The sequence below is a fragment of the Globicephala melas genome, chromosome 2 (assembly GCF_963455315.2).
Source record: "Globicephala melas chromosome 2, mGloMel1.2, whole genome shotgun sequence".
Taxonomy (NCBI): domain Eukaryota; kingdom Metazoa; phylum Chordata; class Mammalia; order Artiodactyla; family Delphinidae; genus Globicephala; species Globicephala melas.
The window spans coordinates 127,764,640-127,781,585 of NC_083315.2; the positions used below are offsets into that span (position 1 = coordinate 127,764,640).

Below are 16,946 nucleotides of genomic sequence, written 5' to 3' on the forward strand. Positions count from 1 at the left end.
CGATATAATTTGAAACTTAAGTACCTGAAGTAGAAAATTTCCTTCAATAAATAATAACACATAAAGTTTAGTCCTATAGTCTTACCAGAACTGAAGATAAGAGGTATAAAGGGATATAAAGGCATAAAGAGAAATGAAGAGACAGAAATAAAAAGGAATCATAAAAGAGAGAAAGAGATACCAGTGAAAAAATACATTTATGCTATATATAGAGAGGCATAAACAGGTATCCGAAAATGGGCAGGAAGTCCCTCATTCCTGATTTACAAGTCGTGTTGTTAAATATATTCAAAATAATTCTACATATTTTCAGAGAAGACAAGCATAGTTATGAATAGCTCTATATGTAATTACATAAGAAATAATAGTTTTGAATAAGTATTAGAAAATATAGCTTTTTCTATGGGAACCTCAGCTTAATTTAAAAAATGATTTGTATTCTGTTAATGATCTGTGTAACAGAGAAACTAAAAAAAAATGACCACATGGATTTCTAAGGAGTCTCTTTTGTGAAAAATAATATGTACATGTGCTCTGGCTAAACTTTTGTTCTCCTAGTGCAAAGCAATGCTCCTAAAACCTGTATTGTCTTGGAAAAGATCAAACTCTCACTACAGAAGCTGAGGTCTAGGGAGGAAACACTTGTGGATTTTGGGAGGAAAAAGGCACAGATGTGATTCTAATTGTAGATACCTCTTAATAACTTTAAGCAAACCAACTAAGAAAACAAAATGTTATAATGCTAAGAAGAACAGTAATCCTAGTTCCTTCCCAAAACTAGGATTAAGAAAAGTATCAATTGGTAATTATGAGCAGGACAAGTGTAGTTTACACTGCTAATTAATCTTTGTTACTAAATCTATTTCAACTAACTTAAAAGAGTGAATTTAAAAACAAAGTCTAAGGCCACATTAAACATTTGTTTTCAAATATTAGACTGCAAGCATTCCTTACCTCAAAGTCATCATCATCTCCTTCGGTGTAATGTGCATGGTTGTCTGGATTATTCACTTTGTCCAACAGTTCAACTGCTAGGGCCCTAGAGAGACCTGGCTGTCCTACAAATGTATGCTAAGTAAAAACAAAACAAAACAAAACTTCATGAGTATGCTTTTATATCTATGGCTCATAGAAATTGCTATTTGTTCTTTTCCATTCAGTAACTATCAGAGACAAGCATATGGAAGCCTACTAATGCAAATAAATTAGAGAATGTATTAGTAAAAATATTAATCAGAGAATTCATAATTATATATTATAAAGCTAAAGAACCATTGTGAGGTAAATTTATAACATGAATAATTTCTCTATTTAAAGTTAACCAATCCATGTTAGGTTGTCAAATTACAACCTTGGCTATAACAATGACATTTTTTATGCATGTCATTATAATAATATGCAAATGAATACTGAGGTACAGTCCATATCACAATAAGAAAAAAGCATTTATATTTGCATATATTTAATTCAATAAAATTATGTTAATGTAGTAAGATACATAATTAATTTTTATAATATTTAAATAAAGTTTTCTTAGATTGTTATAATCATCAACTTTTTCTAATATAAAAGTATTTTATAAAGACATGCACACATAAGGGCATTCTATAAATTTACATAAGAAGCCAAGAAAAGCAATTAATTTTATGTATTTATTTTTTAAACATCTTTATTAGAGTAAATTGTTTTACAATGGTGTGTTAGATTCTGCTGTACAACAAAGTGATTCTGCTATACATATACATATATTCCCATATCTTCTCCCTCTTGCATCTCCCTCCCACCCTCCCTATCCCACCCCTCTATGTGGACACAAAGCACCGAGCTGATCTCCCTGTGCTATGTGGTTAAAGCAATTAATTTTAGATGAAAGCAACATTTTTAAGAGTTTTCTCCAAGGCAGGGGTTGGCAAACTACCGTCCATGGGCAAAATCTGGTGCACTGCCTCCTTCTGTAAATAAAGTTTTATTGGGTGTTAAAGCCATACCTTTCATGTATACTGTCTATGGATGCTTTTGTGCTACCACGGCAAAACTGAGGAGATGCAGCAGAGACTGTATAGCCCACAAAGCCTAAAATATATACTATTTGGCTCATTACAGAATGTTTGCTGACCCCTGCTGTAAGAGATCACTAACATTTTTATATTAAAAATCTAAATACTATTGTTCCAGTGATATGTCTAATTACTGCATGACTACAGAAAATACTCCTATAAATTCAATGACTTACAGTCAGAAGTCTTTCAGCGGTTGGTCTTTTTTTGGGGTTTTTGGTTAGTGCTATTTTGACAAAATTATGGAATGTTGATGACCTTCAAATAAAAAGAGACACGTACAAAAATATTTCACTAATATTAGTTCTTTGGTGTTACTAAATAAAATTAACTTACAAGCAGTTAGAAAGACTGAAACACATGATTTTTTTTCTTTGGCCTCTTAGCTCTATATAAGCCAAAACACTAAACCCAAAGCACAGTATATTCCTTGGAGAATATACCAGCTTCATCTCTTAAGTAAAATGCAATAAGTTAACAGAACACTGATACACAATCTCTAAAACATACACTTAAAACTAGAAATGGGTAGGTGTGCCATCTATAAGGTTTATAACCTTGTGTTCTAGGTACGACTTAGGAGTCAAAATGACCTTTTCTCATTGCCTAATTTATACAGTATGTAAATGTTTTGTTATATCCAAATTGTTGGGTGGCATGAGGTAGGGTGAGTAATGTAAGAGACTGTTTAAACCCTTAAAAAGTCACTGAATTTCTCAGGAACATGGTCAAAGAAGAGGGAGCGATCTTTGTAAACAGATGAGTTTTCCTGCTACCTGTATTAATGAAATGGAGAAAGGAAGAAGATATAAATTAAAGGAATCTGGGAATTCCCTGGCGGTCCAGTGGTTAGGACTTGGTGCTTTCACTGCCGTGGGCCTGGGTTTGATCCCTGGTCAGGAAACAAAGATCCCGCAAGCTGAGCGGCCAAAAAATTAATTAATTAATTAATGAAATCATATTTTGATTATGAACTAAAGGCAAAGAGAGGTACTGCCGAGATTCCACTGGAGGAGGGACTGGGCAAGAACCAAAGAGAATAACCTTAACCATTACCAATGACAGCAACAACACAGCAGTTCTCTTCAGAGAAATCAAATCACTACATTACGTTTGGTAGCTTGTGGCACACATATCACGGAGTGAGAAGGCACCTGAGACTGGCAAAGGTACTCCAATGGTAATGACTGTTCTGGAATCTGACTACGAACGCAGCTGTTTTAGCTAACAGTCATTCATTCCTGAATGAATATTCAGTCATTCCTGGCACAAAGTCCTCCCGTTCCAGTTGTTTAGGAACTTAGGCTAATAACGAATAGGAAGAAACCCACGTCAATACAAAGGAAAACAGCTAGCAGAAGGATATAAACTCCTTTACTTCTACAGCGTGATTTGCCTTTCATTCCTGGCATTATCCCCAGAATGGCCTGGCTCCTAAATTATACTATGTACATACAGACAGGCTAACAAACATAAAAAAGTGGTTTAGAACTTGTACTGGGGACAGGCCTCTTAGAATCGGTAATAAGATATGGACTGTCTCCCCAGAAAAAATGAATACACATAAAGAATTCTGGGGGCTCATGTATTTCCCAAGATCTCCCAAGAGATCCATGTAATCTAGATGAAGAATTACTGAATTTAAGAATTTGGAAACTTTTATTTCCACGGTTTCTTTTATTAAATGTATGGAAAGACATTACCAGAAAAACAATTTTCAGTTTTTCCCATTTAATTGAAGACGTTTTTTACGGACTATAATAGGCAAACTGCTTTACTTTGTACGAGAAACAAAAGATTAGGATGCAAATAAGTAATAACCTTTTGAATGTTAGGGAAAGAAGTAGAGAAAAGCCAGTAGGGATTGATCTTAAATGTCACTGTATCTGGGAAACCTTCTCCTATTACTTCTCACGGAAGTCAACATGTAATTAATGGGAGTAAAGGAATACAGGGCAAAATATGAATCTCAAAAATCTTAATATATTCATTTCAAATCATTTCCTCACCACACCTCCTATTCAAGCTGCCAAAAACTAATAAAATGCTCAGAGTTTTATGAGAGAAGTACATTATAAAGGAACACTGACCAGAAAATAAACCTAGATCCTTGCAATAGCTCTGCAAGTAAATTAGATGTGTAACTTCAGGGAAACTTGTTTAATGCCTCTGGGTTTCAGTTTCACCACTTTTAAAATAAGGGAGGGCTTCCCTGGTGGTGCAGTGGTTGAGAGTCCGCCTGCCAATGCAGGGGACACGGGTTCGTGCCCCGATCTGGGAAGATCCCACATGCTGCGGAGGGGCTGGGCCTGTGAGCCATGGCTGCTGAGCCTGCGCGTCCAGAGCCTGTGCTCCGCAGCGGGAGGGGCCACAACAGTGGGAGGCCCGCGTACCGCAAAAATAAATAAATAAATAAAATAAAATAAAATAAAATAAGGGAATTGAACCTTTGTCCCTTTCAGCCATAAAATGCTATAAATCTATATATATTCTATAACTCACCATTTTGTTTTGTCTTTTAGTTTCGGAGGCTGAAAATTACTTTTTGACATTAAGAAGAGGGCCCTGGAATAAAAATTTCAGTTAAAGAGCAATACAAAACACTTTAATTATTACATTTAATAATCAGAATCATATTCTATAATGAACTTATGCAAGATTACTACATATGTAGGTACTCATGATAACTGGTATAGAATATGGAAATTAATATTTTATATTTTGGATACCCTATGAAAAATTTCTCCTGGTTACAGAAAGGATCTTTAAGTTTCCAACAAGCTCTTATTCACATGGCAAAGCACCAAATGTTTGAGAAGGTTTTTATTACCATACCATTACATATATAACTAGTGTTATATCTTAAGCACAAGTCTATATAATTGTGTATCATTCTGTAACACACAGAGATGATATGATACTCTAACATTAGGTTGTATGTTTAACCAAAGATTAGCCTCTACAATTATTTTGGGTGAATAGGCAAATTATACCCACTTCCTAGTCTGTCCCCTTTTGGACAATAATTTTCCACATTCTCTTGTTATGAATGATACAGAAATCAACCTACAAGAGGACTTTCCTTCTCGATGAACTTACCTTTGACCAATTTTTTTAATGGACTATGGGGCTAGACGGATGGAGCATTTAAGAAGGAAGTTTTATTTCAGTATTTCCTACAAAATCCCATATTTCCAAGTAAACTCCTTAGCCTTTTTTTTTAAATACCAAAGATATTTTCTCTTTTTAAAAATTAAATGATTCATATATAAAGGAAAACCTTAAAAGAAAAAAAATCTGATTCCTCCCACCTTAAGACATTATTTAAAATGTTCTGCTTTTCTTTTCAGTCTTTATCTAAATATTAACCAATTACTAACTTATTATAATTATAATAGGCAATATTCTGTTCTGCTTTTTTCACTAATAATCAATTTTCCATGTTGCTTTGGTTTATATATATTAGCTGCCCTTAACTGCTAAATAATTTGCTTAACAATTCACCAACGAATGGACATTTAGATTTTTCCCTGTAATCCGTAACTGAATAATTCTTAGCTTTTTCTTTTCTTGAATTATTTCCTAAGTATAACTTTCCCAATAGTGGAATCAGTGCAACATTTTTATTGCCCATAACAAATAACATCTAAATTATTTTCCTAAAGGCCTGTACTTAACAGCATTTCAGCTAAAAGCAGATATCATTTAACTTATATATCTTTAGGTACTTGTGAGGTTAAATAGTTTTCCATGTTTCTTTAGTATCTGGTACTTGCTCATAAACAATTTATCTTTTGCTCTTAAGAGTCTTTGAATGAGTTATCTACGTAATATATAGTAACCTGCTGTCTAACGTATGTTAGGAGAATACTGTATTTTGTTGATTTTCTTTTTAACTTTATACTATTTACATTAAAAGTTTAAATTTTAGCCCAATTTATTTTTTCCTTCAAAATATTAAAAACCCCTTCACAGTCTCTCAAATATTTTTTTCTGAGATAATATACTCTAAAATATAAATGATTATACTAAGCATCTACCTGCTCCTTATCCCTGGACAAAGTAAAAAGAAACAAAATCAAATGAGAAAAGAAAAAAAACCTCATTTGCATTCTATCATCTGTTTATAGATCCACTTAGGACAAAAAAGCCCATTTTTAATTAATAGACGAATAAACAAAGACTTAAAAAGACTTTTTTAATGATAACTGCTGTATCCTAGTATGATTTTTAAAGGAAATTTGTTTTACGCTTCAGACAGTATAGATGATTCACTCTGTGTTGTCTTAGAAGTAGCAATACAAAAGAGATCAGGTTTTAGATGAGATTATCCCTAAGTCCCTCAGAACACTTTCACTATTTCAACATACTTTAAAATGAACTTGGAATACCCAAGTTATGAGTATTTCACTCTCCCTGAAGCCCTTACTAGTAACTGCATAATTGTAAATACTGAGAACACCTCATGGGATGAAGATCAAACATAGGTGGCTGAAGTTCTCCAAGTTCAATTGCTGTTATTCCTACTGCCCAGATATCACAGAGTTGGTTGTAGCCACCATTCTTTTCTACTGCTGCAACTTCTGGGGCCATCCTAGAAGGAATCAATTAATAAAACATTTTTATTTTTAAAAAATGATATGAAATCTGTTCTTTGTTATATTCACTAGACTTCTTGGAGGGAAAGAGGCTGAGAGGCATTTACTAGGAAAGAAGAAACTTTACTAGAAAAGATTTAATATAAGACCACATATATACACAGATACACACACTCTTAAAACTTATTATTTAAAAATCTTGAACCTTCTCTGAATACTGTTGCTCTGAGAAAAAACTGTGTTGTCTTACTTTAGTTTCTGTCTTGTGAATCTTGTTTTATAACATGGGAAAAGAAAAAGAACACCTAAATCTCTGTGAAGGTCAGAGAAAAGCTCCCAAAGGAGGAGAGATTTATAGAATGAATTAGCAGGGAGCTAAGGGGACATTTTAGTCAGAGGAAACAAGTACAAATGCAGGGGGACAGGAAAGCACGGAACACCTGGAAAGGTGATAGGACAGTGCTACTCAATATATGATCTACAGACAGGTATAGGGCCATAAACAGCTTGTTATCAGTCTGTGATAAGTGCAGAAACTGAGAGCAGGTATTCTCATCCAGATAAATGATCATTTTTTTAGTAGTTTATTTTATAAATGTATTAGTCTGTGATGGACAGAAAATGAAAAAAAATAAAACAAGGTCATTCATCACAGTTTGAGAGGGTATAGAACGTATTTGGAAAATAAACCTCAGAGACAGAGGCTAGATAATGAATGATTATATAAGGAAGTTTAGACTTTACTGTAAAAAATGAAAGATTTAATTATGATATAAAACTTATGGCAACACGAAGGATAGTGTGAGAAGAGGTGAAACCAGAATCAGGTAGATGAGTTAGAAGACTATCTGAAGAACACAAGGGAAAAATAAAGGACTTTTCAAAGGCAGTGGCAGGGGGCATAGAATGAAAGGGGCTGACTGAAGAGATTGATTTGAGTATAAAATGCTTGTGGATACTGAAGTAGTGCTATTATCAAACAACTGTTGAGTATATATAAGACTGAAGGTCAACTGAGTAGCTGAATTCGAGTTACCTATTTGGGAGTCAATGGTGTATAATGATGGCATCTGAAGTTATAAAAGCATAGGTGATATGGCTCAGGGGAAATACTCTTTTATTTTTTGAATGTTTATAATTTTTAAATTATTTCTTATTTATGTTGAATATCAACAAGGTAGAAGTTGTTTTTATGTGCACTTAGGTTACACAAACTTATATAACACAATGTCTCTCAACTTAAGTGCGGTTAAGGATATAAAACACCTATACCAAAAATGCTACATGCAAGTACTACATACATAATAATGGGTATAGGATTAAAGAGAAGAAAATGATCACCATGGAACAAGATGATTACAGAGTAAAGAAGTTGAGCTGGAATCCAGAGAAAACATACAGATTTCATCTCCTGTGCCCACTAGAATCAGTGGTGGCTAACTGAGCGCCAAATTGACCAGGACTGTCGTCAACAGTCATGCACTGACCATTCATCTTTTACAACATGATTTTTAATATCAGCAACTTATCCCATTGACTTGAATGACTGTACATAATTTCCTTATAATTCCTGTTACATATGCATACTTTTCTCAATTTTTCATTATTAAAGAATGTGATAAAGCTTTTCATATATCAATTCATGGCTCTCTGATAAATTACAACAAGCAGAATTGAGACTAAAGAACATAAACATTGCTTAAGGTTTTTGAAAAACATTACTGTCAAATTATCCTTCAAAACTGTTCTACTAACTTCCACTTTCACTGTCAAATATTTATTGATAGTCATAGGTATTACCCATGATTCCAAATATTTTTTAATTTGATAGAAAAGAATATCATTGTTTATTTAATGTACAGTTTGGGTCATCACTGGGGGAAACAATTTTCATATTTTATGAGATCTCATATATATTTTTTTGAGATCTCATATATTTTAATAACTGCTTCTAATTAGCAGAAACATTCTTTTTATTGAATTGTTAAGAACTTACATAGTAACGATATTAAAACCTAATTTGTCATATTTTCTTTCTTGATTTGTTACTTGCCTTTTACTTTTGTTTAAGCTGGTAGACATATAGAAGCCTTAAATTTTCATGTAGTTAAATCTGTCAAACAAATCTAGCAATGTTTTATACTTTTATGCCAAGAAAGGCTTACTCAACTCTTGAAGCAGTCAGTCACTGATAGTTCTTTTGGTTTCATCTTTATATTTAACTATTTCCATACACAACTTTTGAAACTCGAAGTGAGGATTTTTATTGTATAACTTGTGAATTTTATTTTTAAAGAAAAAGTATTAGCAATGTGAGTTTTAAAACTTTATATAGGGCTTCCCTGATGGTGCAGTGGTTAAGAGTCTGCCTGCCAATGCAGGGGACACGGGTGCGAGCCCTGGTCCGGGAAGATCCCACATGCCTCAAAGCAACTGAGTGTGTGCGCCACAACTACTGAGCCTGTGCTCTAGAGCCCACGAGCCACAACTACTGAGCCTGCATGCTACAACTACTGAAGCGCGTGTGCCTAGAGCCTGTGCTCCGCAACAAGAGAAGCCACAGCAATGAGAAGCCCACGCGCTGCAATGAGTAGCCCCCGCTCGCCACAACTAGAGAAAGCCCACGCGCAGCAAAAAAGACCCAACGCAGCCCCCCCCAAAAAAACAAAACACCTTTATATAAAAATTTGCTAATGAGATAAAAAGACTGAACACGTCAAATCTAGTATAAATATCATCCCTGATCAATAACTCTTTGAGGTTCCATCTACAATTTATTTTGGCGTTAGGTATGAAGTATGGAGCTACTCTAAAATTCTTTCCAAATAATAAATTATCCAAGCACTGTATATTAAAGAATCCAATCTTTCACATAAACTTTCAATGTCACTTTTTATAATACTCAGTATTTTACACATTAAGGTTTATTACTAGGCTTTTTATTATATTTCAATTATCTAACTTCATTAATGAAAGCAGTGTTTTAGAAAGATTATTTTGTTAGTAATTGGTAGGATGCATTAGAAGTAGGGTGGCTGGTGAGGACTAATGGTAGTGTAGGATGCATGAGTTTTAACAAGAACGTGAAGTCCTAGATTAAAATACAAGCAATACCAAAGAAAGGGTAATAAAATGACAAAAGATTGTAATACAATTTTCTTTTGAAAATCTCCTACCTATGAGTCCTCTCAACACAGCATCTGAGGGACAGTAGGAATTATTAGCACTTTAACACAGGGAAAGCTGGACAATGGAAATGTGTATCAAAATTCCCTAACCCAATCAGACCTATGATAGTGTCAAGGAGCACGCAAGTGTCCAGACTCCAGTCAAGCATGAATTTTATTACTAAGCAACAATGCTGATCACTGACCTTGAAGAAATAAAAATGCACAAAATTCAATTATAATAATATCTTACCAATAAGGGGTGCCAATGAAAGATTTTCTCTTGGCAATGGTAGCTGTTATTTTTGCAGCCACACCAAAGTCAGCTGGTGGGGAAAAAAACAAAACAGAAAATTTTGGTTTTCAATAAAACCACCACCATTTCTATATTTTACACTCAGGGATGTCATTATTAATAATTCAGATAGTAATACTAAAGAAATGTATATATATTGAATACCTAAATCTCTTCTTGCTTAGTTCAAAACATAATCATTAAAAGAAAAGAACTTATTGGTACTTTATTAGAATGAAAACATACTTTATTAAGAACACAGATAATAAAAAAATTTCCATTACAAGTACCTTGAGTTAAGTTGGAAAAAAAAAATCCACCTGGATTGCTTTTATTCTAACACAACCAGGTTAGAATTTTGGTGCTATTTTTAAAAGTTCCTTTTTCTATGTATAAACTTCTTTTATTACTGTTAAACATGGTTATAAAAAACTAAAGACTCACATAGTTCATTTTTGTCACTTAACACATTAGGGGATTTTACTCTTATTCTTCTTAACTATTAATTTTGATGACTGAATAATGTTCCATAAGTTGATTTATCACAGTTTAGAAGTTTTTCTACTGCTAGACCTATGTTTCCATTTTTTCCCTATTATAAATAATGTTATGATTAATACTTTAGCAAATATGGATTTTTTTATCTTTAGGATTAACTTCCTTAAACTGAATAAAGTAAAATTACTGGGTCAAAAGATGAACATTATTGTGGCTCTTCATGTGAATATTAAATTTGTATAATGTTATTCTCATTTAAAATTATACTAAAATTTTTTGAAAAAAAATTTTAGGAATTTGAAATAACATACCTAATTTTACATCACCATGATCTGTCAATAAAATATTTGCACCCTAAAACAAAAATACAAATACCATTAAATTAGCATCATAAAATTCCTTTCAATAAAATTATCAATTTAAACATATTGAATTTATTTTTTATTATTCTTTTATTGAAGTGTAGTTGATTTACAGTGTTGTGCTAATCCCTGCTGTACAGCAGAGTGACTCAGTTATACACATAAAGACATTCTTTCTTTTAATATTCTTTTCCATTATGGCTTATCTTAGGATATTGAATATAGTTCCCTGTGCTATACAGTAGAACTTTGTTTATCCATCCTATATACAATAGTTTGCACCTGCTAATCCCAAACTCTCAGTCCTCCCCTCCCCCACCCCCCTCCCCCTAGGCAACCACAGCTCTGTTCTCTATGCCTTTGAGTCTTAAACATATTGAGTTTAAATTGAGTTAAATAAACTTACCTTGATATCTCTATGCATTTTGCCTTTAGTATGCAAATAGGCAAGACCCTGAAGTTTAAAATAAAAATGTATGCATTAGCAAAACTACAAACTTCACATCTAAATTTCTACTTAAAGATCTTATTGAATAAGAAAAACTAGAATGTCCTTTATTCGAGGGGAAAAAACCTAGATGTGTTTCTTCTTATTAATCAATGTTTACTGTATTTTAAGACTTCTGAATTCATTTTCTGATAAAAATCAGAAATATTTTACTATAACACCCGTCACCACAATCAAGATAATTAACATATTTATCACTCCCAAAAGTTCCTCCCACACATAAACACTGATATACTTTGTTGCTATAAATACTTCCAAAATTTTCTAGAGTTTTATGTAAATGGAATCATACAGTATATTCTTTTTTATCTGGCTTCTTTCATTCACAATAATTAATCTGACATTCCCTGTTAATGTGTTATCAATATTTCATTCTTTTTTATTACTGAGTAGCATTCCACTGTACAGATATTACAGAATTTGTTTATTTATTCACCTGTTGATAGACATTTGGGTTGCTGGGTTGTTTCCAGCTTTTGGCTATTATATATAAACCTGCTTTGAAGATTTATGTCAAGTATTTGTATGATTTTTCCCTCTTGGGTAAATACCTAGGAGTATAATGGCTGGATCAGATAGTGGTACAAGTTTAAACTTTTAGGCAACTGCCAAACTGTCTTCCAAAGCAGCTGTACCGTTTTACACTGAACCTAGCAGTGTACGAGAGTTCCAGTTAATCCACATTCTCACCAACCTTCCAAAGGTCAGTCTTTTTAATTTTAGCCATTCTAACTGGTGTGTAGTAGTATCTCACTGTAGTTTTAATTCACACTTTTCTAATAACTAATGATATTGAGCATCTTTTCCATGTCCTTATTTGCCATCTATACAGCTTCTTTGATGAAGCATCTGTTTAAATCTTTTGTCCATTTGTTTATTTGGTGGTTGTTTTCCTATTATTGAGTTTTGAGAGTTCTTTATATACTCCGGATACAAGTCCTTAATCAGATTTATACTTTGCAAATATCTTCCTGTGGCCTGTAGCTTGTCTTTTTTTTCTCTTAACAGTGTGTCTTGAAAAGCAGAAGTTTTAAATTTTGACAAAGTCAAATTTGCCAAGTTTTTCTTTTATGGATCATGCTTTTTATGTTATGTCCGAAAAGGCTTTTATTAACTCAAGATTGCAAAATTTTCTATGTTTTCTTCTAGAAGTTCTAGTTTGAGGTTTTACATTTAGATCTAAGTGATTAGTATTGAGTTAATTTTTACACATGGTATGAAATGTGGTTCAAAGTTCATGTGTCTGTATATGGTTCAAAGTTAACGTGTCTGAAGTTATAATAATAAGTTCAATTATTCCAGAACCATTTATTGAAAAACCTATCCTTTCTCCTTTGTCAAAAATCAGTAGCCATATATGCATGGCATTACTTCTGGTCTTTCTATTCTGTTCCACTGAACTACTTATCCACCCTTATGCCAATGCTTACTACTATGCTTTGTTAGTGTAGTTTTATAAGTCTTGAAATTGCTCCTGTTGGCCCTCAAATTTTTTTGTTCTTTTTCACAATTGTTTGACTATTCCAGTTCCTTTGGGTTTCTGTAGGAATTTTACAATCAGCTTGTCAATTTCTAGAAGAAAAAAAAAAAGCTTCCTTTGATTTTGACTGGAACTGCGTTGAATCTATACGTCAATTTGGGGAGAACTGATATCTTTACTGAACTTTCTGATCCATGAATATAGGAATACTACAGATAGCAAAGCTCTCAGTTTACTTAGGTCTTCTTTAATTTCTCTAAGCAGTTTTATAGTTTTTAGTATATAGTTATTTATGCATCTTTGTCATATATATCCCTAAGAATGTCATATTTTTGTTATTATAAATTGTACTTTTTATTTTAATTTCTGATTATTGCTAGTGTATGGAAATCCAATTGATTTTGTATATTGATCTTGAATCTTGCAAACTTCCTAGTCTCACTCACTAGTTTTAGTAGATACTTTGTAGATTCTATTCCATTTTCTACAAAGATGGTTATGTGATCTGTGAATAAAGACAGTTTTAATTCTTACTTTCTAGTCTAGATGCCTTTTATTTCATTGCTTTTGCTTTTTGTCCTGGCTAAACCTCCTAGTACTATGTTAAAAAGAAGTGGTGAAAGCAGACATCTTTGCTTTGTTTGACTGACCTTTGTGGGAAAGAATCTAGTCTTTTACCATTAAATTTGATTTAGTCATAAGTTTGCCACAGGTGCTCTTTAGCAGGCTGCATTAGTTCCTTTCTTTTCTCAGTATGCTAAGAATTTTTATCAGAAATAAATCTTGGATTTAGCTAAATGCGTTTCTGTATGTCTATTTAGATGATCACATGGTTTTGCTTCTCTTTCTGTGTGCTAATATAATCAATTACTTGAAATGATTTTTGAATGTTAAATCAACACTGCCTTCTAGGATAAAACTCAGTTGTTTATGATGTATTACCTTTTTAAATATTGTTGGACTACCTTTGCTAACCTTTTATTTTCCTTTTCAATTTTTGTACCTATTAAACGTTCATGAAGGATATTAGTTCACAGTTTTGTTCTTTTGTAAAGTCTGATTTTGGTTTCAGATCAATACTGACCCATAAGATGATCTGGGAGGTATTCTCTACTCTTCAATTTTCTAGAAGAGTTTGTGTTGAATTGGCATTATTTCTTCCTTAAATGTTTGGTAGAATTTATCCATGACATCATCTGGCTTGGACTGTTCTTTGTGGGAATAGATAGAGGACTATCCAGATGATTTCTAATTGAGCTATGATAGTTTGTGCCTTTCAAGGACACTATTTCCATTTCATCTAACCTGCAGGCTTTTTTGCTGTGAAGTTGTTCATAATACTCCTTGGCTACTGAATATCCTTGTCATCCTTTTAATATTTGTAGATTCTGTCATAATGTCCCTCCATTCATTCCAAATATTGGTACCTTGCATCTTCTCTTCTTATTTTTCCTGATAATCTGGTTTATCAATTTTATTGATTTCCTTAAAGAATGAGATTTTGGTTTCATTGATCTTTCTTGTATTATTCTGCTTTCTATTTCATGGATTTCCACCGTGATCTTTATTATTTCCGTCCTCTGCTTACTTTGGCTTTAGTTTGATCACCTTTTTCTAGTTTCTTAAGGTGGAAGTTGAGGATTTTGTTCTGTGAGTTCAACTTTTTTAGATTCTACATATAACTGAGATTCTACATACAAATATTTGTTTTTCTGTGCCTGGCTCATTTCACTTAGCATAATGTCCTCCAGGTTCATCTGTGTTGTAACAAATGACAGGATTTCTTTTTTTGTGGCTGAATAATACTCCACTGTATTTATAAACCATGCCTCTTTATCCATTCACCGGTTGACAGACATTAGATGTGGAACTTTGTCAGCATAAGAGAATTTTTAAATTGGAACTAATATCTTGGAGGTCATCCCTTCTAGAGCCTCATTTTATACTTGGGGAACTACAACCATAGATGAGAGATCATGGTCATATACCAGGGCCAGACTGCAAACACAAGTTTTTGTTTTGTTTTCTACCTCCATGTAGTACTCTGTCCATTACTTAAAGAGGCAGTGATCTTTGGAAATTAAAACATAAAGAACACTAATCTGTCAACAATTTTCTGCTCTGAGTGCATGATTAGGTTTCTATTTTATATGGATATAAAAAAAGCAGATTTCTTTGTTATGCAAATATTACAGAAATATAAATTATTTATATATATGTTTACTTTCATATATCTAACAATAAAATTTTAAAGCATGTGGAAACCAACTCTTTTGGAAATGACTAGAACTTTCCCTTAAATCAGGTCAAATTCCCAATTTCTAAAATATGGAAGAATAACATATAGAACATCAATTTCACTTCTAAACAAATTACACAATCTAGGAAATATAGAGATAGAAGCATCAATTAACAAGTATCAGTTGTGAATTGCCAAAATAAAAAACACAGTCCCTACAACTTAATCTTGCTTCTTAAATTAAATGCCTTAAAGTATATGAACAAAATTATTAACTGCTAATTTTTTCAACCACTAATCTTTCAAGGAACTAACAAAATAAATTGGAAGAAATGCTGCATACTCTATATACCTATTGAAGATTCATAACCTACTTTAACATAGTAAAAGCTCTCACAGGATGTGAAATAAGGAAGTAAAGAAATCTCAACTTAATACGATGTTTAGAAGCTTCTAAAAAGGATTCTGATAACGATAGCACTTATTAATATTACACAGAACAAAGATTTCCAGATAACATTCTGGGTTATTGTTATGCAACTTTACTCTCATTTTGGGAGAAATGGTAAAAGAACTCATGTCTTTTGCAAAAGGATTCCTTTTACTGCCATAAAACTTGAAGGGAAAGCTTAGACAAGGTGTTATAATTGAGAGGTCTGGTGATTCATTCATGAAAAACAATTCACACCTATGGCTTTCCTCAGCTTTGCAGCAACTGAGGGCTAAGCACTACAAAGCAGAACACCAAACATCACCATTGTGTATACCAGCATCAACTTAAATGAATTTCTGAGACTCATTCACAAAAGAAATAACTAGGCTTACAGAATTACCAGAGGTTAACAGAAAAATTTGGTTTACTCTTTTTCTTTTGGGCAGATCACCATTTTATTGTTTTCAACTGTGAAACTAGAACTGCATTTCTATCTACATAAGCAAACATAGTACCTGTAAAGTTTCTCTGCATACATAGGCTATTTGCAATTCTGATAATGGTCCTGTAACTACAAAGAAAAAGAGACCACATCGTTACACATTTCAATACAACAGATTAAAAACATTTTAAAAATGAGAAACAATTATAAAACTTCTGTATAAATCATTGGGTGACTTCTCCTCATGATGAGCATATATTATTCTTATAATCAGGAAACAAAAAAAAAGTAAAGTTGAAAATTTTTAAATGTACTTTAAAAATGGAAGATTTAAAGCTACCATGAGGTATGACCTCACACCAGTCAGAATGGCCATCATCAAAAAATCTACAAACAATAAATGCTGGAGAGGGTGTGGAGAAAAGGGAACCCTCTTGCACTGTTGGTGGGAATGTAAATTCACAGAGCCACTATGGAGAACAGTATGGAGGTTCCTCAGAAAACTAAAAATAGAACTACCATACGACCCAGAAATCCCACTACTGGACACATACCCTGAGAAAACCATAATTCAAAAAGAGTCATGTACCACAATGTGCATTGCAGCTCTCTTTACAATAGCCAGGACATGGAAGCAACCTATGTGTCCAGCGACAGCTGAATGGATAAAGAAGATGTGGCATATATATACAATGGAATATTACTCAGCCATAGAAAGAAACAAAATTGAGTTATTTGTAGTGATGTGGATGGACCTAGAGACTGTAATACAGAGTGAAGTAAGTCAGAAAGAGAAAAACAAATATCGTATGCTAACACATATATATGGAATAAAAAAAAATGGTTCTGAAGAACCTAGGGGCAGGA

General features: G+C 33.0%; 1 protein-coding gene across 3 annotated transcripts in view; it reads right to left on the bottom strand.

Annotated features, from left to right (window-relative positions):
* MAP4K5 (mitogen-activated protein kinase kinase kinase kinase 5) overlaps window positions 1-16,946 on the bottom strand; it is a 136,709-nt gene that overhangs the window by 61,266 nt on the left and 58,497 nt on the right. For all 3 annotated transcript variants that reach the window (XM_060294789.1, XM_060294790.1, XM_060294788.1), the window contains exons 6-13: window positions 16,153-16,208; window positions 11,384-11,431; window positions 10,927-10,969; window positions 10,076-10,148; window positions 6,520-6,651; window positions 4,560-4,622; window positions 2,234-2,315; window positions 955-1,071 (exon numbers count right to left, since the gene is read on the bottom strand). In XM_060294789.1, the coding sequence (XP_060150772.1) occupies window positions 955-1,071; window positions 2,234-2,315; window positions 4,560-4,622; window positions 6,520-6,651; window positions 10,076-10,148; window positions 10,927-10,969; window positions 11,384-11,431; window positions 16,153-16,208 (614 nt within the window). The remainder of the gene's footprint in view (window positions 1-954; window positions 1,072-2,233; window positions 2,316-4,559; window positions 4,623-6,519; window positions 6,652-10,075; window positions 10,149-10,926; window positions 10,970-11,383; window positions 11,432-16,152; window positions 16,209-16,946) is intronic.